General features: G+C 31.4%; 1 protein-coding gene across 7 annotated transcripts in view; it reads right to left on the bottom strand.

The window, feature by feature from the left end:
• The window catches only part of LOC107443390 (uncharacterized), a 100,981-nt gene that overhangs the window by 17,286 nt on the left and 58,604 nt on the right, over window positions 1–25,091 (bottom strand). For 2 of the 7 annotated variants that reach the window (XM_087160753.1, XM_087160754.1), the window contains 5 exons: window positions 24,025–24,252; window positions 17,612–17,842; window positions 11,874–12,101; window positions 10,503–10,730; window positions 2,751–2,981 (listed from right to left, as the gene is read on the bottom strand). In XM_087160753.1, the coding sequence (XP_087016879.1) occupies window positions 2,751–2,981; window positions 10,503–10,730; window positions 11,874–12,101; window positions 17,612–17,842; window positions 24,025–24,252 (1,146 nt within the window). The remainder of the gene's footprint in view (window positions 1–2,750; window positions 2,982–10,502; window positions 10,731–11,873; window positions 12,102–17,611; window positions 17,843–24,024; window positions 24,253–25,091) is intronic. The other 5 variants (XM_087160755.1, XM_087160759.1, XM_087160756.1 and 2 more) reach the window with 4 other exon arrangements.

Here is a 25,091-nt window from a genome sequence, read left to right as displayed (position 1 = left end):
AACAGCATGGCTACATAGCGTCAGCCTGTTACAAAGCATATGTTACAATCCCCGATGGTGGCGCTTAATCACAAAATTTCAGAACGTCAACTATTTTGCCTGAAATTGTGAGCCACTTTTTTATAGGTTTTCTTCGTTGAAGATCTAGTGAACGTGATTCTATGATTTTTTTAATTTATTTATTTTTATTTTACTTTATTTATTTGACTTTATATACTTTATTTATCATGCACATTGACTCTATCTTTGCGCTTCATAGAGTCAATATTTTTTTTCATGTTCATGTGTTTTTTGGGTGTTCAATGCTTTTATCATCCATGTGATTCCTTGTTCATGTGTTTTTGGGTGTGGCCAGAGTTGCTTTTTGTGAGTCGTGCATAGCGTACCAGATTTTGTGAGACACGTACCTTTTAACACTGTGTTTAAGGTTTTCGCATGCTCTGAATTTTTTGCAACGAAAAAAATGGGTGCCGCAAATTCGAAAATGTCGAGTCTATGTACCTATAAAGCCATAACCGCTGTCGTTTTTAGAATCTCAAGCTTATACCTCTGAATATACTACTCTGAATATACCTCATCTGAATAGATTGAACGCCGCTGGAGGTCCATAAAAAGGGCAAAGGGTTTTTTATAACCACCCCCTTCTCACAACTGTATTTCAATTATAGTAGATTGACATCCAGTTGTAAGAATTTTTCCGGTTTTTCTTCTCTTTTTCTTTTTTTTTCTTTGTCAGCAGCGACCTTCGACCACAGACTGCACGACCATTGTAACTATTTTGAAAATTAGCGGGAAAAAATAAATCGATTTTCTGTAGAAAAAGGAAACAAATCTTAAGGCCTGGTTTCTTAGGACACATCGGCGATACAAAACGTTAGCTTGGAGGGAGCGCTTACCTCTGATTGGTCAATTTGTGCGAAAGACAGCATACGTCATCGAACACTCAGCTTGAACGACAACTGCCGTCCGAATCAATTGCATTTGGATTACACTAACTGCTGAAGCAATGGCGGACAACAGCCAACAGATTATTGAAATCTGCCAACATTTTGATTTCGTGGAGTAATGAATCTCCGAAATTTAAAAAATAACCTAATTTGTATATTGGAAGATATAAATCATACAAAGAGTCCGGGTTTAAAACGATCTGTGGCCACAGATTAAAAGGTCATTTTTTCCCTCTTAAACACTGGTCTACAATAACGCATCTAAAGTTAAAAACGAGCTACAGAATCAAAATAAATATTTATTTATGTCATTCACGCATGCGCAATGCGAGATAATGTCTGAGGTGAAAAGACTGCTCACTCTGAGTTTACAAAACAGTTTCTTGTTGGGGTCAGGGCAGGGCTACAGAGAATAGAAGGGCTGGTTCACTCCTTTGAAGTAGCTCTCGCCGCGCCAATCCTCCGATTTTCTCTAGTGACGTCACTTTGGTGCAAAGCTCGCACTTTTACTACGCACTTTGCGTTCGGGCTTACTAGCTCTAACTAATATTGGAGCATTTCTTTTTGCGAGATATTCGAAGACATTTGTTATTTTCTATAATGACTTTCCTCAGTTTTTGCAGTGAATTTACAAAAATTTAAAACTATTATCGAAATGCCAGTTTGCGCGATGGCAACTTGAAAAAATTTTCATACAAAAAAAAAAGTAAAAAATATAATTTTCCTCGCGTTCCCTAAAGTAAATGAACAACAATGTAAAGAATGGATTCCGAAATGGCACAGTTAATATAAAACAGCAGTACGTTTATACTGTCGTTAAGATCTTTTATAAAAATTCATTATCTAAATAGAAACCACCTCGTTAAGAAAGGCAGGAGAAAAAAATTACAAATTGGATAAAGTCAAAAAAATTAAAATGTAAAATAAAAAGTATAAATAAAATATATAGTATATAGTTGGAATTTTCCTAATTTCATAACATATTTTTTAATGTAGTTATTCTAAATATTTATGATTTTTTTTAAAAATTATATTCTCTTAAATTTAAATATCTATAAATTTAAATATCTATAAATTATATCATCGTAAATTTAAATATCTATAAGCAATTGTAAAATTTCTAATGTCATTAAACACCTAAATTATTATTTTGTTTCAGTAATTAGCGTTTAAGGTAGATGTTTCCTAATGATTAAGTATGAACAAATTGCTATTAACGGCATATTTTAAGATCAGGAATTCTAAATTTAACTCAACTTATTGTTATAAAAGAATATGTAGATAAAAAAAGTGTCGATATTTGCTTTCATTTTTCTTTATAATTAAAGTTAAAACTGGACTTTTTAAAATAAAATATTTATAGTGTCATTTTCGCCAACTAGTAAAACATTTTTATAAGTTTAAAATGGTATTTTTTTTAATATAATGGGCAAGAAAGTTTTTTTGAACTATGTTTATGATCGGAAATAATGTGTTAATTACGTAAAGTTTGAAAGCTAATAACCAGAAAAGTCTAACTTATTTTTACAAAGAGAAAGATGCAAAGTTATCATAATATCTTTGCTTACGATCTCCGAGATCTGTGGACACAGTGACGTCATGAAGAGGGAAATCGTAGCTTCAGCTCTAAGAGCGGAGTGAACTAGCCCATCTATTTTCTTTAGCCCTGGGGTCAGGGTAGGTCAACTTTCAGCTGAAGTCCAGAGAAGGCCTTTGTCTTAAGAAACCAGGCCTTTACATCCATTTTTCTTGAATATTTTTGTGACTCGCGGTTTTATTAAAATTATGCAACACTTTATTTACCACACTTATCTTCATCACTTCCATCAGAACAGTCCCTCTGACGATTGCAAAGAAATCTTTTCGAAAGGCATTTATTTTCATCGCATCTAAATTGAGTTTCCTCGTCGCACTCAGAAGCTTCGCAATTTTCTTCATCATTTCCGTTTGTGCAATCCTTCCGTCCGTTACATCTAGATTTTTGAGGAGCACATTCTTTGTTGCCGCAATAAAATCCTCCACATTGGGATTCGGCTGGTGAAAAAAAAACACACATGGATAAATTTATTATACTACTTAGATAGCTATATGGGTCATTCTCACAAAAACAGTCATTTTCATGTCCCCAGTATATTTTATGTTTGTTTTACAGCTTACGAAAAAAAAAAATTCAGGGAAAGCGTCCTTCAAAATGCAAGCTAACAAAAGAATAAAAATAAAATTATCAATTTTCATTTTTTATTTATTTTAGGTAATTATAATATACCAATATGTCATTCCCTCATTTGTCCCCACTGCTGATTTCAAAAAAGAAAAAAATTGTTACTGAAATAAAAAAAAGTTTTTTACAAATTCGTGTTTTTTATTTCAGAGTACTGAAATATAGAATTCAGAAAATCAATTTTAAATTTAATTTCTGATAAAAATATTAACACAGCACTATTTTAAACTTTGTCCCCAGTGTTTCGCGTCATTCCCTCACAACAATGTTCTTATCACCTGCAATCTTCTTAGAATAAAAATATTTCAATAAAAACTTCAGAAGTTAACAACTGGCATCATAGAACAAAATTGCAGTATGTTTCCATCTTCAACTTAAAGAAGCCTTGCTGTGGAATAAATTTGAATGAATCAAACCAGGTAAAATTTTTTACATTTGTCATTCCCTCATGTCATTTTTTAGAGTAAAATAAAATACAACTTCATCAAGAAAGTGGATAATTATATGTTGCTTTCTTGTACGAATATAATTGTATGTGATGGACTTCAGAAATTAATTAGGCCTAACTGTTATTTTTAAATTTTATTGAATTCGTCATTCCCTCACTAGTGCATAAAGTGAGGGAATGACGCTGAAGTGAGGGAATGATTCAAGATGAGTATATTATTAAATTTTTTTTGTTCAATCGTGCCAGCCAATTTTATTTCCCAAACCTGTAAAAACTATTAAATATATAAGAGTAAATTATAATAAATATTAGATATACTTAGTATGTTATCATTTTCAAACTTTAGGTAGATGTAACTTAGATAAAAACATGTATTAAAATAAAATATCATTCCCTCACTTTTTAAATAGTGAAAATAATTAATTCACTTATTAATTAATTTGAAAAATAAATTAAAAAATTAAATTAATAATTTATTTATTAAATTAATTATTAATTATTATAAATTAATTAATTATAAATTAATTATTTAAAAAATTAATTAATTTAAATATTAAGTATATTTTATAGGATATATACTTTCTTTATAATGCCATTACATTATTCTATTAATATAAAAAGTTTCAGAGCTTTTTATTCACTTTACTTTTTCGGGATTTTATGAACTGAAAAATGACAGTTTTCGTGAGAATGACCCATATAAGCTTTCTTTTCACTTCACAAAAACCTTTTAATGTAAACTTAAAAAGGTTTATAATACGGTTTACGTGTAAACCTTTTAATCTTAAAATAAGATCTGTGACAATCTGCTCTATTCCACGCACATTGCTCGAATCCAAAACCTTGGAAAACAACCTTTTACTTAAAAACCTTAAATCGAGGTTGACTTAGTGTTTTAAACAGCGATATTTTTTTAATAAAGCTTGTCTCAAGGTGAAAATAATTTTATATCTTGGTAATTATAATGTTTCTTTTCGCAAAGTTTTGTATGCTTAGGTAAAATCAACCTTGTCATGAGATTTTAAATGACAATGCAATTTGATTTTATAGCTAGTGTGACGTCATTTAAAACGTCACTAAGAATCTTAAGTGACAACACTGTTTAAAAAATGCTTTAAAAAAATACTTTTTAATCCTTTAAGGATGAAAGGTTTGAAAGTGCAATATTTTTGCTGTATTGGAAAATGGTTTAACATTCATGTGACAATAAAGAAAAAATTCCGACACATTGTTGCCGTAAGGATACATGCTTTCTGTGTTAGAGTTCACTATTATATGAACTTAAAATGATTCAGCAAACTGTATTCTTAAATGCTTTATTACTTTGCTGATTTCAACATTTTAAAGATTTTTTTGTTTTATGTACATGGTGAAACTAAGCTACACCATCTGGGATATGAAGCAACATAAGCTTAAAATGATCTGTTAAAGTATTATTGCATGTGGAATCAGGGTCCGGTTCATTAAATCGACATCGACAAGCCTCTTCATCGTCATCACTTCGTCTACGGATAATTTCATCGACAAGATCATTTCGTTGACAAGGCCGTTACGTCATCTGCCTTTTTTCACAATTTAATGTATTTTTAAGTGTCTAATTTTTTTTTAAAGCTTTACCTAAAGCAAACTTTGTATCCTTTAGGACTATTATCAGAAAATACTTTCTTTGAGATTTGTAATTACTTTTACTCCTTTTTTTATACTACGTTACGTTGCAAAAACCGCGCCTTTATTTAATCGGTGCTTTAGTAGTATTTTATTCGAATTTCCTTATAAGACTGTTTGTTTATGTTTAGCTTTTGAAGATTATAGATAATATATTATAGATTAGCACCGCAAAGCAATTACTGCAAAAGATTCTTGATATAGCAAGTAATGGAAGAAAGAAAGGAATTTTTCATTTTTCGGTAGTTTTTCTTTTCAGCGAACTACTAAATCCGATATTACTTGATATTGAAATAATTTTAAAACTAAAAATTGATTTTAATTTCATTTCTTTATTTTTTTTTTGAAGTAAATTGATAGTTGGTTAGGAGAATTTAACAGAGATCGATACATGTATCAAAAGTTGCTTTTTTTAATTTCTTAATTGCAATTGCGCAAGGATTGTCCTCACATTATCACTAAGCATAATTATTTGACCGTTTTCAACAACCTATTGTGAATCTAGTCAGATATTTACAATCAAACGATAATTAGAATTCACTTTGTGTGATGTTAACAATCAAACGATATTTAGGTGTTCGGTAGTAATCACAACCTATTTAAAAGCAAAGTATTTTTACTAATGAAGAGGAAACTTCATGGCAAATTCTCTCTTCTCTGCGTAAGTATTTTAAAGTTAAAAATAACTTGTAGTAGACCATGGAATTTCATATTCTGAAGATCCGCCGGGGACAGGTCGTAAAAACACCTAGTAGACCACCGAAGTCAAGCATCACTGGCTGCGGGAGAGTGACCACAGCTGCGCAGGAACAGAGGGTGCACGGTATAGGTGCTCGTTGAACTGTTCTACAGTAAAGTGCTCGACTTCACGTGCGGGTCGTCGGATACCAAAGCAGGGTAGTCATTCTCACTGCAGAGGTTCAAAATTGCGATGGCATGTCTTCTGATTATCCTCATGGATGCTCCCCAGACCGTCGCCAATACCTCATTGTGCAGCTCTAGTGCGACGTAAATAAAGTATATATCTACCTATCTATCAAAAATGCTGATTTTTTTTCAGACTGTCTGAATACAAATAAACTATTGCAAGATTACGCTGAACTAACTTTTTTTCCGAACTTTAAAATACCAATTGGAGGTGAAACAGAATTCGTCATGAAAAGTTTCTCCCATGCTATAGGATCCTCACGAAAAACGATTAAAAATAAAACTTACAGCATTCTCTATTGTTAGTGAAAAAATTATATTTCGTCCTTTTATATATATATATATATATATATATATATATATATATATATATATATATATATATATATTCTTTTTGTGATTATACTTTAGATCAGGTAGTTTAAATTGGGTGAAAACGATTGAAAATCATTTTGGTTAGTGTAATCAAGTATAATGAATAATAATAGATACAATAATTTTTGTTACAAAATATAGTTCTTTTTAATCCATTTTTAGGAGAAATGAGATAAGCAGAAAAAAATTCTTTTACAAAATTTGCCTCTTTCTAACAAGCATAAAATAATTTAGAAACAGATTTATTACTTGTTTCTAAATAAAAAAATATATAGGAGTTCCCTATTACATTCTGTTTGACGATATAACCAGAATCTTTTCATTTCTACGAGAGGAAAAGAAATGGAACTTCAATATTGAGATAAATTAGAAATTTAAAAAAAAAAATTTATCTCTGAATTTAAAATACAACATAATGTATTATTATTTTTAAATAAAAACAATTTAGGAATAGCAGATTATATTCTGTATATTTGACAAAATAACCAGAATTTTTCATGTTATATAAGAAAAGAAATAGGGCTTAGTTGTCTTCTAGAATTTCAAGTTGACAAAAATGAAATTAAATATAACCTAATACCTAAAAATAATCTAACTGCATGCATTGCAACCTCGTCGCAATTTTTTAAATAGTTCGAATAACATCATATGACAGTTTTAGGCTGAAAAAGTATATTCTAAAATGTAATTGATTGAGCTTTACCAATTTGCACCAGATGAAACATTTAGGAAATTAAATATAAATAGAGCATAATCCCAGACTTTTAAACATTTTTTTAAAGTAAATATTCAAAATAAACATCAGTATACGAATTTAGCATAATTTTTAAAGAAACAAGTCTTTTTAACAATTCTTAACTTTTCTTGGATTACTTAAATAATATTTTTCTTTCAAAATAATTAGCACATTAATATCAAAATATCACATACTATGTAGCCTTAATGGTAATTTTAATGTCAAAGAAAAATTCAAAACAAGAAGAAAGAAAGAAAAAAAAGAAATTCGTCAAATTAACTGTAATAGATTTTTCTCTTCACTGCAGAATATTATCATTTAAAAATATATTATTTATTTTCCTCAAAAATTCAAAGTAAATAAATTTTTTAAGCAACAAAATAATAGGCAATGCCAGAGAGACATCTATTTCTATGCGAGTGGACAAAATTCAACGCAAAAATTACTCTTCGCATAGAACATTGATTGAATTATTACAACAAATAACTACGAGGGAAATAAAGGACACACCTTCATGTAAAAATATTGATAGAGTCCATTCGTAACCTCGAAGGTCACGGTCGATTCCGACCTCGAAAAGGAAGCCGCCGATAGCGCGAAAGCCAGGGAGGTGGCTCGAAAGTTAGGGGACCAATGGTGTAAAGCAGTGTTTCCCAAAGTTTGGTACGCGTACCCCCAGGGGTACGAGAACAGTTTAGCGGGGGTACGCGTTCTTATGCGAAATATCTTGCAAAAACAAAAATTTCAAAAAGTTTTATTTAAAAACAAAGCTAGCCATGAAAATATACGATTACGTATTTTTCTATTGGCTATGGGCAGAGTTAACAGTTAATAATTAGTGATGTCAGCAGCCAGTTGTGATTTTTAACTTTTGTGCAAATTTTTTATATAGTAAAAAATACATTCATTTTTTTATTAGTGGTACGCAGCTTTGCGAAAAATTTAGAAAGGGTACACAAAAGTCATGAGTTTGGGAAACACTGGCGTAAAGAGTTGCCTGGATTCTCAAAGTAAACTACTTATGCTTAGATGTCCCCCAAAAGACGATTGTAATTAATGCAGTAAATACAGTAGGCGAAAAAAAGAGACAATGAAAAAAATTGGAGCATTTTTATGCATATGTGGGCCGTAGTTACTCTATAGTGAGCAATTCACTATTTCAAGCAAAATATTCTTACTTCTTCATTAAATGTATAAAATATATAAATTTAATGCCCCTTAAAACTTTATAACTAAGCTTCATTATTAAATCACATTCATAAAATATTTTGCTTAAAAAATATTTACATATTATTCTACTACCCTTCATCTTCTTAGTAATATTGTACTACCTTTCATGCTTCGTCATAAGTTCAGCATATTTAAGTAGATGTAAAAAAGGATAAAGATTGAGAGAAAAAATATAGTGTTTGATACAAAGAAAAGAAAGTGTTTAAATATAGTTTGAATTCGCATACTAAATATAGTTTTAGCAATTTTAACACATCCTTCTTACAAGGAAATAAAAAGTTAAAATATTTATTGCCTTAAAAAAAGAAAGAAAAAAAAGGTGAAAGAGAGGGAGAGAGAGAGTAAGACTTAGGAGAGAAGAAATGAGACAATAAGAATCGTATTTTGTAGAAAATTTTTACATGTAGAAAATATGTATCAATATCAAAAAATTAGGAAAAATATTTAAATGCTTCAACTTTTTACATCGCAGAAAAAAAATTAAAACAAGGAAAATGCAATTATAAGCAACAGCCCCCTTCCCCCCCCCCATATGCCGGAGCATCAAAAGGGCAGGGGCGACATTCTTACAAATAAACTTAACCTGCAAAATAGTAGGCAAAGCTATCAAAAAATTCTTGCCTATTCCTGAATACAAATTTGTTCAAAAGTACTAACCTGCTTCACCTGTTCCAAAATACTAGCCTGTGACAAAATACCATCTGTTCCAAAATACTAGGCTGTGATAAAATACTGCCTGTTCCAAAATACTAGCCTGTGACAAAATATCGCCTGTTCCAAAATACTAGCCTGTGATAAAATAACAGGCTGTTTCGATAAAGCGTGTGTTGGCTTCGAATGTTGCTGAATTAACATTAATAAAGTCTTCATAGAAAACACAGACAATATTTATTGATAATGTAAGTACACTCGTAGCTTACTACATTCACGTACATATCGTATTATTCTACAAAATAATAATGTTTACATCACAAAATCGAAACAGAAACTAAAACATAACCGCTGTTGCTATTTTTCATTCTTACAATGTATATGCGCTTACGGTGGCCAAGCAATAAATTTTTGGCAAGATAATTGTTTGCCTAGTATTTTGGAACAGGCCTTTCTAAGTAAACTGTTATTTTTATAACAGGTACGATTAAATAACAGGTGAAAAATACCTGTTCCAGAAAATATTAGCCATCTCTATACTGAAGGTCCTTAATGACGTCACACTAGCGACAGAATCATATTGCATTGTCCATTAAAATTTCAAGACAATATGGATTTTAGATAAGCATGCCAGATTATTGTTACCTTGAGGCTAGCTTTGTTGAACGATTTTTTTTCATGCTGAGACAACCTCGATTTAAGGTTTTTATATATAAGGTTGTTTTCCAAGATTTCGGATTAGCAGTGTTTCCCAAACTTGTGAATTTTGTGTACCCTTTCTAAATTTTTCGTAACGCTGTGTACCACTAATGAAAATATGGATCTATTTTTTGCTATAAAAAATTCGAAAAAATGTTAAAAATCACAACTGTATGTTGGCACGACAATTATTGAAAGTTGACTCTGCAAAAAATAGCCAAGAGAAAAGTACGTAGTCGTAAATTTCCATGGCTAGTTTTGTTTTTAAATAAAAATTTTTGAAATTCTTATTTGTTGCGAGATATTTCGCATAAGAACATGTTCACCCACTAAACCGTTCCCGTACCCCTGGCGGTATGCTAACCACACTTTGGGAAACACTGGATTAGGATAATGTGCGTAGAATAGAGAAGATGGTCACAGATCTCATTTTAAGGTTAGAAAGCTTACACGTAAACCACATTACAAACTTTTTTAGGTTTACAATAAAAGGGTTTTGGTGAGTTAAACTAAACCTTTTTTTGCTATCTGGGGACTTGGAGAGCGAAGCGAGCAGTTACTGAGCATCCAAATATTTTAAACTATAGATAAAGTTTTATTTACTGCAATTGTATTCGTCACTGTCATCTTCACAGTCAGATATTCCATCACATACGTCTGATTTCCAGACGCATTCCCCGCTTTGACATCGAAATTCAGTTTCTGAGTCACATACTGTGGCAGGGCAATCACGTTCGTCACTGTTGTCTTCGCAATCTTTGTATCCGTCGCAAACATACAATTCTCTAATACAATTTCCATTGTCGCACTTAAATTTGAAGGGACAAGCAGCTGTAAGAAGAAAAAAAAATTCTTTAAAATAATTATCTATTCCAGTTACAAAAGTGTATGCTAATAATAAGTAAGAGAACCAAAACTTTTGAATTTTTTTTAAATAATATTCTACGATTTATTATTATATTTTTTATTTATTTTCGCTGCAAGTAAAACAGAAAGCTTGCTTTTTCTTTCCTTTGCTATTCTTTGCTTTCCTTTGCTATTTCTTTGCTATTATTGAGAATAGATTAACTCCTCCCGAATATTATCTAATATTGAAATAGTTCTTATACCAGTATTTTCTATTTTCCGTCCCGCTTTCAGGCCTGGGTGTGAACAGCCGGCGTGAACCTGTTAATGGCGTTTTAGCTGACGTATCACTAGTGATGGGATCAAATTGCATAGTCGATTAAAATTTCAAGACAAGATGGATTTTAGTTAAGCGTATCAGACTTTACGAAAACAATCCTTATAATTATCTATTTATAAGATTATTTTCATCTTGAGGCTAGCTTTATTGATGGATTTTTTTCACGCTGAGACAACTTTGATTTAATGTTTTTATATATAAGGTTGTTTTCCAAGATTTCGGATTAGCAGTGTTTCCCAAACTTGTGAATTTTGTGCACCCTTTCTAAATTTTTCGTAACGCTGTGTACCACTAATGAAAATATGGATCTATTTTTTGCTATAAAAAATTCGAAAAAATGTTAAAAATCACAACTGTATGTTGGCACGACAATTATTGAAAGTTGACTCTGCAAAAAAATAGCCAAGAGAAAAGTACGTAATCGTAAATTTCCATGGCTAGTTTTGTTTTTAAATAAAATTTTTTGAAATTCTTATTTGTTGCGAGATATTTCGCATAAGAACATGTACACCCACTAAACCGTTCCCGTACCCCTGGCGGTATGCTAACCACACTTTGGGAAACACTGGATTAGGATAGTGTGCGTAACATAGAGAAGATGGTCACAGATCTCATTTTAAGGTTAGAAAGCTTACACGTAAACCGCATTACAAACTTTTTTAGGTTTACAATAAAAGGGTTTTGGTGAGTTAAACTAAACCTTTTTTTGCTATCTGGGGACTTGGAGAGCGAAGCGAGCAGTTACTGAGCATCAAAATACTTTAAACTATAGATAAAGTTTTATTTACTGCAATTCGATTCGTCACTGCCATCTGCACAGTCGGAATATCCATCACATGAGCCTGATTTATAGACGCATTCCCCGCTTTGGCATCGAAATTTGGTTTCTGAGTCACATACTCTGGCAGGGCAATCACGTTCGTCACTGTTGTCCTCGCAATCTTTGTATCCGTTGCAAACACGCCATTCTTCAATACAATTTCCATTGTCGCACTGAAATTGGAAGGGACAATAAGCTGTAAGAAGAAAAAATAAATTCTTTAAAACAAATATCTATTCCAGTTACAAAAGTGTATGCTAATAATAAGTAAGAGAACCAAAACTTTTGAATTTCTTTTAAATAATATTCTATGATTTATTATTATTTTTTTTATTTATTTTCGCTGGAAGTAAAACAGAAAGCTTGCTTTTTCTTTCCGTATAAATCGTTTTCTTTTTTTTTTCCTTCTCATTCATAACATAAACTATAAACCTTCGATCTCAATTCCTTGGGTAAAAAAAAAAAAGGTTTTCATATTATTTTTGTATGAAATTGTACTAAGTTCATTTCGTGCAAAAAACATTTTTTACTAATATCTAGTTATTTCACATGTCAAAAAAAAAATTACTTTGAAAAATGACACTTTGACGTTATTTTACACATTTTAAACTCTCGTTACTTCCTTAATTATTGATCAATTTTCCCGTTTATATAGTTAGGAAATTTCATGTATCATATATTTTGTATAAACTTTCTTTTCTGTATCCAATGATTTCTGTAGTATTGTAGGATAACTACCACTACAAAAATACAATTCCAATTCATTAGTATCTAATACACGCTAACTCGATTCTAAGATGGGTTACCTTTTCATAGATGAAGATTAACATTGTCGATATCTTCAACCTCCACATTAGTGACCTTCGGACATGATGTGAAGACGCTTACCTAATCAGAAACTCCCACTTCGATCAGAACACGTCTACTTCGATGGATGGTCCCTTTTGAACAATTGACTTGCATCTTGTGACTGCGACATTATCAACCTCTTCTCGCTGTTGCTACTCAGTGTCGATCGCACGCAACATCGGCCTGCATACACTCGACTGCTAATGGCAACACAGAAGCAACCACGACCGCGCACTTAATACAGCTCTCACGATCAGCAAAATGAACGGTGACCTTAATACATCTCTACCGGCTTCTCACAAAACATTAATGAATCAACAAGAGGTGTCTGTTCATCGAATTCTATCACAGATACAATTCTGGTGAGGGAGTACTGTTGTGTATCTACCACTACAGAAATACAATTCCAATTCATTAGTATATTAAACATGTTAACTCGATTCTATGATGGGGTACCTTTTAATTGATGATGGTTAACATTGTCAATATCTACTAAGGCCGCAGGATCTTTATATGCTGAAATAAGATGGGACCTTAACTTACTTAAAGAAGGGAATACGCACACGGCTAATCCAACTCCTCCTATAACTGAAAGCCTCCACACGGTTTTTTGTAGATACCCCGATTAGACCACTATAAGGGTAAATATGTTTACAAACGAAGCATTTAATAGAAAATCTGCTAAAAATATGATAGTGGTAGAAAATATATGACTAAAAATTTGTTTTATTTATGAATATGATTTGTTTGACTTATTAACTAGTCAACCACTACATATGCAATTATCAAATATATATGATAAATTTCCCTCAATTACTTTTAAAAAAGAATTTAGTTTCATGCGCACAACTGATTCACTTTTTAAATAGTCTGCGCGGACTACTTATAAAAAACTTTGTGGGGGCTTTCAGATGTAGGAGGGGATGGCTAAACACGCCTCAGCGAGGATTTTTAATGTTTCACAAATTCCCTTTCCCCTTTAACGCAGAATTCTTATAAGAAAATATTTTTCATTATTTTGTATTAATTTTGGTCAAAATAATTGAAAAATGTTAAATTTAGCATTTTGATAATTTATAGTTATGAAATACAGAATAAAACACCGGTGTATTTTTCCGAGTATTCTAACCGGTGTATTTTTCTGAGAAATTTTTAAACACAGCTCACGTCCTATAATTTTTCAAATTTGCACTTATTTGCTATTAAATGACTCTGAAAGAAATAGTTATTCAACATAAAAATTTCTTTACTTTCAAAAAATCATTTATTTATAAATAATTGAAGACGAATAGAAAAAAAATTGAATACTTCTTTTTTTGTATTTTATATTTTAGTACAAATATAATTTCAATAATCAAATGGATTTTTTTAGTAATTGATTGATAAGTGAGAAATATCCAAATATATTTTTGTTTGTCATTAGAGCGTTAGAAAAAAATATATATCTATAAATGAGGGTCACCGGTATTCGATCTTCATCACTGCTCTACCAAATCTAAAACTATTTAATTTTCGTTTCTATTTTTCATCCACCGTCCAAACTGACATATAAATGTGACTGTAAAAGCATTAAGAGCAGCACTCTAGCTCATTAGCAAAAACTTTATTGCGAGTCCTGCCGGCATAGTCGTTTAAATAATATCAGTACTTTCCTTCTTAAAAATTATTTTTTAAGGCTTTTTAAAAAGTATTGTTGTTTAGGGCCCTAATGACATTTTAGCTGACGTCACACTAGCGATAGGATCAAATTTCTTTGTTCATTAAAGTTTCATGACAAGGTGAATTTTAGCTGAGCATACAAGCTTTAGTGAAAAGAAATCTTATAATGACCTTGATTAATGATTATTTTAACCAGGTCTGCAACTATGTTCAAGTAGCTAAGGTCATAACGTAATGGCTCTTCGGTGTATAGTACAATGGTTCACAACGATATTGTATAATATTCGAAGATAAGTTCGTACGATATTGTTTTTGAGATATGTGCTACTTGGATCGTAAACCCAAAATTGGGTCTACTGTTCAGCGACGTTTTTTAAAAATAAAATTTGTTGAGGCGCCTCATCGTCCATCCAAACGATGTCAATCAGCGCATAGTGTAGCAGCAATTCTGGTATGACGTAAATTAACAGCATGGCTACATAGCGTCAGCCTGTTACAAAGCATATGTTACAATCCCCGATGGTGGCGCTTAATCACAAAATTTCAGAACGTCAACTATTGTGCCTGAAATTGTGAGCCACTTTTTTATAGGTTTTCTTCGTTGAAAATCTAGTGAACGTGATTCTATGATTTTTTTAATTTATTTATTTTTATTTTACTTTATTTATTTGACTTTATATACTTTATTTATCATGCACATTGACTCTATCTTTGCGCTTCATAGAGTCAATATTTTTTTTCATGTTCATGTGTTTTTTGGGTGTTCAATGCTTTTATCATCCATGTGATTCCTTGTACATGTGTTTTTGGGTGTGGCCAGAGTTGCTTTTTGTGAGTCGTGCATAGCGTACCAGATTTTGTGAGACACGTACCTTTTAACACTGTGTTTAAGGTTTTCGCATGCTCTGAATTTTTTGCAACGAAAAAAATGGGTGCCGCAAATTCGAAAATGTCGAGTCTATGTACCTATAAAGCCGTAATCGCTGTCGTTTTTAGAATCTCAAGCTTATACCTCTGAATATACTACTCTGAATATACCTCATCTGAATAGATTAAACGCCGCTGGAGGTCCATAAAAAGGGCAAAGGGTTTTTTATAACCACCCCATTCTCACAACTGTATTTCAATTATAGTAGATTGACATCCAGTTGTAAGAATTTTTCCGGTTTTTCTTCTCTTTTTCTTTTTTTTTCTTTGTCAGCAGCGACCTTCGACCACAGACTGCACGACCATTGTAACTATTTTGAAAATTAGCGGGAAAAAATAAATCGATTTTCTGTAGAAAAAGGAAACTAATCTTAAGGCCTGGTTTCTTAGGACACATCAGCGATACAAAACGTTAGCTTGGAGGGAGCGCTTACCTCTGATTGGTCAATTTGTGCGAAAGACAGCATACGTCATCGAACACTCAGCTTGAACGACAACTGCCGTCCGAATCAATTGCATTTGGATTACACTAACTGCTGAAGCAATGGCGGACAACAGCCAACAGATTATTGAAATCTGCCAACATTTTGATTTCGTGGAGTAATGAATCTCCGAAATTTAAAAAATAACCTAATTTGTATATTGGAAGATATAAATCATACAAAGAGTCCGGGTTTAAAACGATCTGTGGTCGAAGATTAAAAGGTCATTTTTTCCCTCTTAAACACTGGTCTACAATAACACATCTAAAGTTAAAAACGAGCCACAGAATCAAAATAAATATTTATTTATGTCATTCACGCATGCGCAATGCGAGATAATGTCTGAGGTGAAAAGACTGCTCACTCTGAGTTTACAAAACAGTTTCTTGTTGGGGTCAGGGCAGGGCTACAGAGAATAGAAGGGCTGGTTCACTCCTTTGAAGTAGCTCTCGCCGCGCCAATCCTCCGATTTTCTCTAGTGACGTCACTTTGGTGCAAAGCTCGCACTTTTACTACGCACTTTGCGTTCGGGCTTACTAGCTCTAACTAATATTGGAGCATTTCTTTTTGCGAGATATTCGAAGACATTTGTTATTTTCTATAATGACTTTCCTCAGTCTTTGCAGTGAATTTACAAAAATTTAAAACTATTATCGAAATGCCAGTTTGCGCGATGGCAACTTGAAAAAATTTTCATACTAAAAAAAAGTAAAAAATATAATTTTCCTCGCGTTCCCTAAAGTAAATGAACAACAATGTAAAGAATGGATTCCGAAATGGCACAGTTAATATAAAACAGCAGTACGTTTATACTGTCGTTAAGATCTTTTATAAAAATTCATTATCTAAATAGAAACCACCTCGTTAAGAAAGGCAGGAGAAAAAAATTACAAATTGGATAAAGTCAAAAAAATTAAAATGTAAAATAAAAAGTATAAATAAAATATATAGTATATAGTTGGAATTTTCCTAATTTCATAACATATTTTTTAATGTAGTTATTCTAAATATTTATGATTTTTTTTAAAAATTATATTCTCTTAAATTTAAATATCTATAAATTATACCATCGTAAATTTAAATATCTATAAGCAATTGTAAAATTTCTAATGTCATTAAACACCTAAATTATTATTTTGTTTCAGTAATTAGCGTTTAAGGTAGATGTTTCCTAATGATTAAGTATGAACAAATTGCTATTAACGGCATATTTTAAGATCAGGAATTCTAAATTTAACTCAACTTATTGTTATAAAAGAATATGTAGATAAAAAAAGTGTCAATATATGCTTTCATTTTTCTTTATAATTAAAGTTAAAACTGGACTTTTTAAAATAAAGTATTTATAGTGTCATTTTCGCCAACTAGTAAAACATTTATATAAGTTTAAAATGTTATTTTTTTTAATATAATGGGCAAGAAAGTTTTTTTGAACTATGTTTATGATCGGAAATAATGTGTTAATTACGTAAAGTTTGAAAGCTAATAACCAGAAAAGTCTAACTTATTTTTACAAAGAGAAAGATGCAAAGTTATCATAATATCTTTGCTTACGATCTCCGAGATCTGTGGACACAGTGACGTCATGAAGAGGGAAATCGTAGCTTCAGCTCTAAGAGCGGAGTGAACTAGCCCATCTATTTTCTTTAGCCCTGGGGTCAGGGTAGGTCAACTTTCAGCTGAAGTCCAGAGAAGGCCTTTGTCTTAAGAAACCAGGCCTTTACATCCATTTTTCTTGAATATTTTTGTGACTCGCGGTTTTATTAAAATTATGCAACACTTTATTTACCACACTTATCTTCATCACTTCCATCAGAACAGTCCCTCTGACGATTGCAAAGAAATCTTTTCGAAAGGCATTTATTTTCATCGCATCTAAATTGAGTTTCCTCGTCGCACTCAGAAGCTTCGCAATTTTCTTCATCATTTCCGTTTGTGCAATCCTTCCGTCCGTTACATCTAGATTTTTGAGGAGCACATTCTTTGTTGCCGCAATAAAATCCTCCACATTGGGATTCGGCTGGTGAAAAAAAAACACACATGGATAAATTTATTATACTACTTAGATAGCTATATAAGCTTTCTTTTCACTCCACAAAAACCTTTTAATGTAAACTTAAGAAGGTTTGTAATACGGTTTACGTGTAAACCTTTTAATCTTAAAATAAGATCTGTGACAATCTGCTCTATTCCACGCACATTACTCGAATCCAAAACCTTGGAAAACAACCTTTTACTTAAAAACCTTAAATCGAGGTTGACTTAGTGTTTTAAACAGCGATATTTTTTTAATAAAGGTTGTCTCAAGGTGAAAATAATCTTATATCTTGGTAATTATAATGTTTCTTTTCGCAAAGTTTTGTATGCTTAGGTAAAATCAACCTTGTCATGAGATTTTAAATGACAATGCAATTTGATTTTATAGCTAGTGTGACGTCATTTAAAACGTCACTAAGAATCTTAAGTGACAACACTGTTTAAAAAATGCTTTAAAAAAATACTTTTTAATCCTTTAAGGATGAAAGGTTTGAAAGTGCAATATTTTTGCTGTATTGGAAAATGGTTTAACATTCATGTGACAATAAAGAAAAAATTCCGACACATTGTTGCCGTAAGGATACATGCTTTCTGTGTTAGAGTTCACTATTTTATGAACTTAAAATGATTCAGCAAACTGTATTCTTAAATGCTTTATTACTTTGCTGATTTCAACATTTTAAAGATTTTTTTGTTTTATGTACATGGTGAAACTAAGCTACACCATCTGGGATATGAAGCAACATAAGCTTAAAATGATCTGTTAAAGTAGTATTGCATGTGGAATCAGGGTTCGGTTCATTAAATCGACATCGACAAGCCTCTTCATCGTCATCACTTCGTCTACGGATAATTTCATCGACAAGATCATTTCGTTGACAAGGCCGTTACGTCATCTGCCTTTTTTCACAATTTAATATATTTTTAAGTGTCTAATTTTTTTTTAAAGCTTTACCTAAAGCAAACTTTGTATCCTTTAGGACTATTATCAGAAAATACTTTCTTTGAGATTTGTAATTACTTACTCCTTTTTTTATACTACGTTACGTTGCAAAAACTGAGCTTTTATTTAATCGGTGCTTTAGTAGTATTTTATTCGAATTTCCTTATAAGACTGTTTGTTTATGTTTAGCTTTTGAAGATTATAGATAATATATTATAGATTAGCACCGCAAAGCAATTACTGCAAAAGATTCTTGATATAGCAAGTAATGGAAGAAAGAAAGGAATTTTTCATTTTTCGGTAGTTTTTCTTTTCAGCGAACTACTAAATCCGATATTACTTGATATTGAAATAATTTTAAAACTAAAAATTGATTTTAATTTCATTTCTTTATTTTTTTTTTTGAAGTAAATTGATAGTTGGTTAGGAGAATTTAACAGAGATCGATACATGAATCAAAAGTTGCTTTTTTTAATTTCTTAATTGCAATTGCGCAAGGATTGTCCTCACATTATCACTAAGCATAATTATTTGACCGTTTTCAACAACCTATTGTGAATCTAGTCAGATATTTACAATCAAACGATAATTAGAATTCACTTTGTGTGATGTTAACAATCAAACGATATTTAGGTGTTCGGTAGTAATCACAACCTATTTAAAAGCAAAGTATTTTTACTAATGAAGAGGAAACTTCATGGCAAATTCTCTCTCCTCTGCGTAAGTATTTTAAAGTTAAAAATAACTTGTAGTAGACCATGGAATTTCATATTCTGAAGATCCGCCGGGGACAGGTCGTAAAAACACCTAGTAGACCACCGAAGTCAAGCATCACTGGCTGCGGGAGAGTGACCACAGCTGCGCAGGAACAGAGGGTGCACGGTATAGGTGCTCGTTGAACTGTTCTACAGTAAAGTGCTCGACTTCACGTGCGGGTCGTCGGATACCAAAGCAGGGTAGTCATTCTCATTGCAGAGGTTCAAAATTGCGATGGCATGTCTTCTGATTATCCTCATGGATGCTCCCCAGACCGTCGCCAATACCTCATTGTGCAGCTCTAGTGCGACGTAAATAAAGTATATATCTACCTATCTATCAAAAATGCTGATTTTTTTTCAGACTGTCTGAATACAAATAAACTATTGCAAGATTACGCTGAACTAACTTTTTTTCCGAACTTTAAAATACCAATTGGAGGTGAAACAGAATTTGTCATGAAAAGTTTCTCCCATGCTATAGGATCCTCACGAAAAACGATTAAAAATAAAACTTACAGCATTCTCTATTGTTAGTGAAAAAATTATATTTCGTCCTTTTATATATATATATATATATATATATTCTTTTTGTGATTATACTTTAGATCAGGTAGTTTAAATTGGGTGAAAACGATTGAAAATCATTTTGGTTAGTGTAATCAAGTATAATGAATAATAATAGATACAATAATTTTTGTTACAAAATATAGTTCTTTTTAATCCATTTTTAGGAGAAATGAGATAAGCAGAAAAAAATTCTTTTACAAAATTTGCCTCTTTCTAACAAGCATAAAATAATTTAGAAACAGATTTATTACTTGTTTCTAAATAAAAAAGATATAGGAGTTCCCTATTACATTCTGTTTGACGATATAACCAGAATCTTTTCATTTCTACGAGAGGAAAAGAAATGGAACTTCATCAATATTGAGATAAATTAGAAATTTAAAAAAAAAATTTATCTCTGAATTTAAAATACAACATAATGTATTATTATTTTTAAATAAAAACAATTTAGGAATAGCAGATTATATTCTGTATATTTGACAAAATAACCAGAATTTTTCATGTTATATAAGAAAAGAAATAGGGCTTAGTTGTCTTCTAGAATTTCAAGTTGACAAAAATGAAATTAAATATAACCTAATACCTAAAAATAATCTAACTGCATGCATTGCAACCTCGTCGCAATTTTTTAAATAGTTCGAATAACATCATTTGACAGTTTTAGGCTGAAAAAGTATTTATACTAAAATGTAATTGATTGAGCTTTACCAATTTGCACCAGATGAAACATTTAGGAAATTAAATATAAATAGAGCATAATCCCAGACTTTTAAACATTTTTTTAAAGTAAATATTCAAAATAAACATCAGTATACGAATTTAGCATAATTTTTAAAGAAACAAGTCTTTTTAACAATTCTTAACTTTTCTTGGATTATTTAAATAATATTTTTCTTTCAAAATAATTAGCACATTAATATCAAAATATCACATACTATGTAGCCTTAATGGTAATTTTAATGTAAAAGAAAAATTCAAAACAAGAAGAAAGAAAGAAAAAAAAAGAAATTCGCCAAATTAACTGTAATAGATTTTTCTCTTCACTGCAGAATATTATCATTTAAAAATATATTATTTATTTTCTTCAAAAATTCAAAGTAAATAAATTTTTTAAGCAACAAAATAATAGGCAATGCCAGAGAGACATCTATTTCTATGCCAGTGGACAAAATTCAACGCAAAAATTACTCTTCGCATAGAACATTGATTGAATTATTACAACAAATAACTACGAGGGAAATAAAGGACACACCTTCATGTAAAAATATTGATAGAGTCAATTCGTAACCTCGAAAAGGAAGCCGCCGATAGCGCGAACGCCAGGGAGGTGGCTCGAAAGTTAGGGGACCAATGGTCTAAAGCAGTGTTTCCCAAAGTTTGGTACGCGTACCCCCAGGGGTACGAGAACAGTTTAGCGGGGGTACGCGTTCTTATGCGAAATATCTTGCAAAAACAAAAATTTCAAAAAGTTTTATTTAAAAACAAAGCTAGCCATGAAAATATACGATTACGTATTTTTCTATTGGCTATGGGCAGAGTTAACAGTTAATAATTAGTGATGTCAACAGCCAGTTGTGATTTTTAACTTTTGTGCAAATTTTTTATATAGTAAAAAATACATTCATTTTTTTATTAGTGGTACGCAGCTTTGCGAAAAATTTAGAAAGGGTACACAAAAGTCATGAGTTTGGGAAACACTGGCGTAAAGAGTTGCCTGGATTCTCTAAGTAAACTACTTATGATTAGATGTCCCCCAAAAGACGATTGTAATTAATGCAGTAAATACAGTAGGCGAAAAAAAGAGACAATAAAAAAATTGGAGCATTTTTATGCATATGTAGGCCGTAGTTACTCTATAGTGAGCAATTCACTATTTCAAGCAAAATATTCTGACTTCTTCATTAAATGTATAAAATATATAAATTTAATGCCCCTTAAAACTTTATAACTAAGCTTCATTATTAAATCACATTCATAAAATATTTTGCTTAAAAAATATTTACATATTATTCTACTACCCTTCATCTTCTTAGTAATATTGTACTACCTTTCATGCTTCGTCATAAGTTCAGCATATTTAAGTAGATGTAAAAAAGGATAAAGATTGAGAGAAAAAATATAGTGTTTGATACAAAGAAAAGAAAGTGTTTAAATATAGTTTGAATTCGCATATTAAATATAGTTTTAACAATTTTAACACATCCTTCTTATAAGGAAATAAAAAGTTAAAATATTTATTGCCTTAAAAAAAGAAAGAAAAAAAAGGTGAAAGAGAGGGAGAGAGAGAGTAAGACTTAGGAGAGAAGAAATGAGACAATAAGAATCGTATTTTGTAGAAAATTTTTACATGTAGAAAATATGTATCAATATCAAAAAATTAGGAAAAATATTTAAATGCTTCAACTTTTTACATCGCAGAAAAAAAATTAAAACAAGGAAAATGCAATTATAAGCAACAGCCCCCTCCCCCCCCCATATGCCGGAGCATCAAAAGGGCAGGGGCGACATTCTTACAAATAAACTTAACCTGCAAAATAGTAGGCAAAGCTATCGAAAAATTCTTGCCTATTCCTGAATACAAATTTGTTCAAAAGTACTAACCTGCTTCACCTGTTACAAAATACTAGGCTGTGATAAAATACTGCCTGTTCCAAAATACTAGCCTGTGACAAAATATCGCCTGTTCCAAAATACTAGCCTGTGACAAAATATCGCCTGTTCCAAAATACTAGCCTGTAATAAAATAACAGGCTGTTTCGATAAAGCGTGTGTTGGCTTCGAATGTTGCTGAATTAACATTAATAAAGTCTTCATAGAAAACACAGACAATATTTATTGATAATGTAAGTACACTCGTAGCTTACTACATTCACGTACATATCGTATTATTCTACAAAATAATAATGTTTACATCACAAAATCGAAACAGAAACTAAAACATAACCGCTGTTGCTATTTTTCATTCTTACAATGTATATGCGCTTACGGTGGCCAAGCAATAAATTTTTGGCAAGATAATTGTTTGCCTAGTATTTTGGAACAGGCCTTTCTAAGTAAACTGTTATTTTTATAACAGGTACGATTAAATAACAGGTGAAAAATACCTGTTCCAGAAAATATTAGCCATCTCTATACTGAAGGTCCTTAATGACGTCACACTAGCGATAGAATCATGTTGCATTGTCCATTAAAATTTCAAGACAATATGGATTTTAGATAAGCATGCCAGATTATTGTTACCTTGAGGCTAGCTTTGTTGAACGATTTTTTTTCATGCTGAGACAACCTCGATTTAAGGTTTTTATATATAAGGTTGTTTTCCAAGATTTCGGATTAGCAGTGTTTCCCAAACTTGTGAATTTTGTGTACCCTTTCTAAATTTTTCGTAACGCTGTGTACCACTAATGAAAATATGGATCTATTTTTTGCTATAAAAAATTCGAAAAAATGTTAAAAATCACAACTGTATGTTGGCACGACAATTATTGAAAGTTGACTCTGCAAAAAATAGCCAAGAGAAAAGTACTTAATCGTAAATTTCCATGGCTAGTTTTGTTTTTAAATAAAAATTTTTGAAATTCTTATTTGTTGCGAGATATTTCGCATAAGAACATGTACACCCACTAAACCGTTCCCGTACCCCTGGCGGTATGCTAACCACACTTTGGGAAACACTGGATTAGGATAATGTGCGTAGAATAGAGAAGATGGTCACAGATCTCATTTTAAGGTTAGAAAGCTTACACGTAAACCACATTACAAACTTTTTTAGGTTTACAATAAAAGGGTTTTGGTGAGTTAAACTAAACCTTTTTTTGCTATCTGGGGACTTGGAGAGCGAAGCGAGCAGTTACTGAGCATCCAAATATTTTAAACTATAGATAAAGTTTTATTTACTGCAATTGTATTCGTCACTGTCATCTTCACAGTCGGAATATCCATCACATACGTCTGATTTCCAGACGCATTCCCCGCTTTGACATCGAAATTCAGTTTCTGAGTCACATACTGTGGCAGGGCAATCACGTTCGTCACTGTTGTCTTCGCAATCTTTGTATCCGTCGCAAACATACAATTCTGTAATACAATTTCCATTGTCGCACTTAAATTTGAAGGGACAAGCAGCTGTAAGAAGAAAAAAAAATTCTTTAAAATAATTATCTATTCCAGTTACAAAAGTGTATGCTAATAATAAGTAAGAGAACCAAAACTTTTGAATTTCTTTTTAATAATATTCTACGATTTATTATTATATTTTTTATTTATTTTCGCTGGAAGTAAAACAGAAAGCTTGCTTTTTCTTTCCTTTGCTATTCTTTGCTTTCCTTTGCTATTTCTTTGCTATTGTTGAGAATAGATTAACTCCTCCCGAATATTATCTAATATTGAAATAGTTCTTATACCAGTATTTTCTATTTTCCGTCCCGCTTTCACGCCTGGGTGTGATCAGCCGGCGTGAACCTGTTAATGGCGTTTTAGCTGACGTATCACTAGTGATGGGATCAAATTGCTTAGTCGATTAAAATTTCAAGACAAGATGGATTTTAGTTAAGCGTATCAGACTTTACGAAAACAATCCTTATAATTATCTATTTATAAGATTATTTTCATCTTGAGGCTAGCTCTGTTGAAGGATTTTTTTTCACGCTGAGACAACCTCGATTTAAGGTTTTTATATATAAGGTTGTTTTCCAAGATTTCGGATTAGCAGTGTTTCCCAAACTTGTGAATTTTGTGCACCCTTTCTAAATTATTCGTAACGCTGTGTACCACTAATGAAAATATGGATCTATTTTTTGCTATAAAAAATTCGAAAAAATGTTAAAAATCACAACTGTATGTTGGCACGACAATTATTGAAAGTTGATTGAATAGCCAAGAGAAAAGTACGTAATCGTAAATTTCCATGGCTAGTTTTGTTTTTAAATAAAAATTTTTGAAATTCTTATTTGTTGCGAGATATT

The sequence above is a fragment of the Parasteatoda tepidariorum genome, chromosome 4 (assembly GCF_982258835.1).
Source record: "Parasteatoda tepidariorum strain Cologne lab strain chromosome 4, Ptep-v5.0, whole genome shotgun sequence".
In the NCBI taxonomy this organism is placed as follows: domain Eukaryota; kingdom Metazoa; phylum Arthropoda; class Arachnida; order Araneae; family Theridiidae; genus Parasteatoda; species Parasteatoda tepidariorum.
Note: the sequence above shows the minus strand (reverse complement) of the source record. Positions and strands in the feature narration are given on the sequence as shown.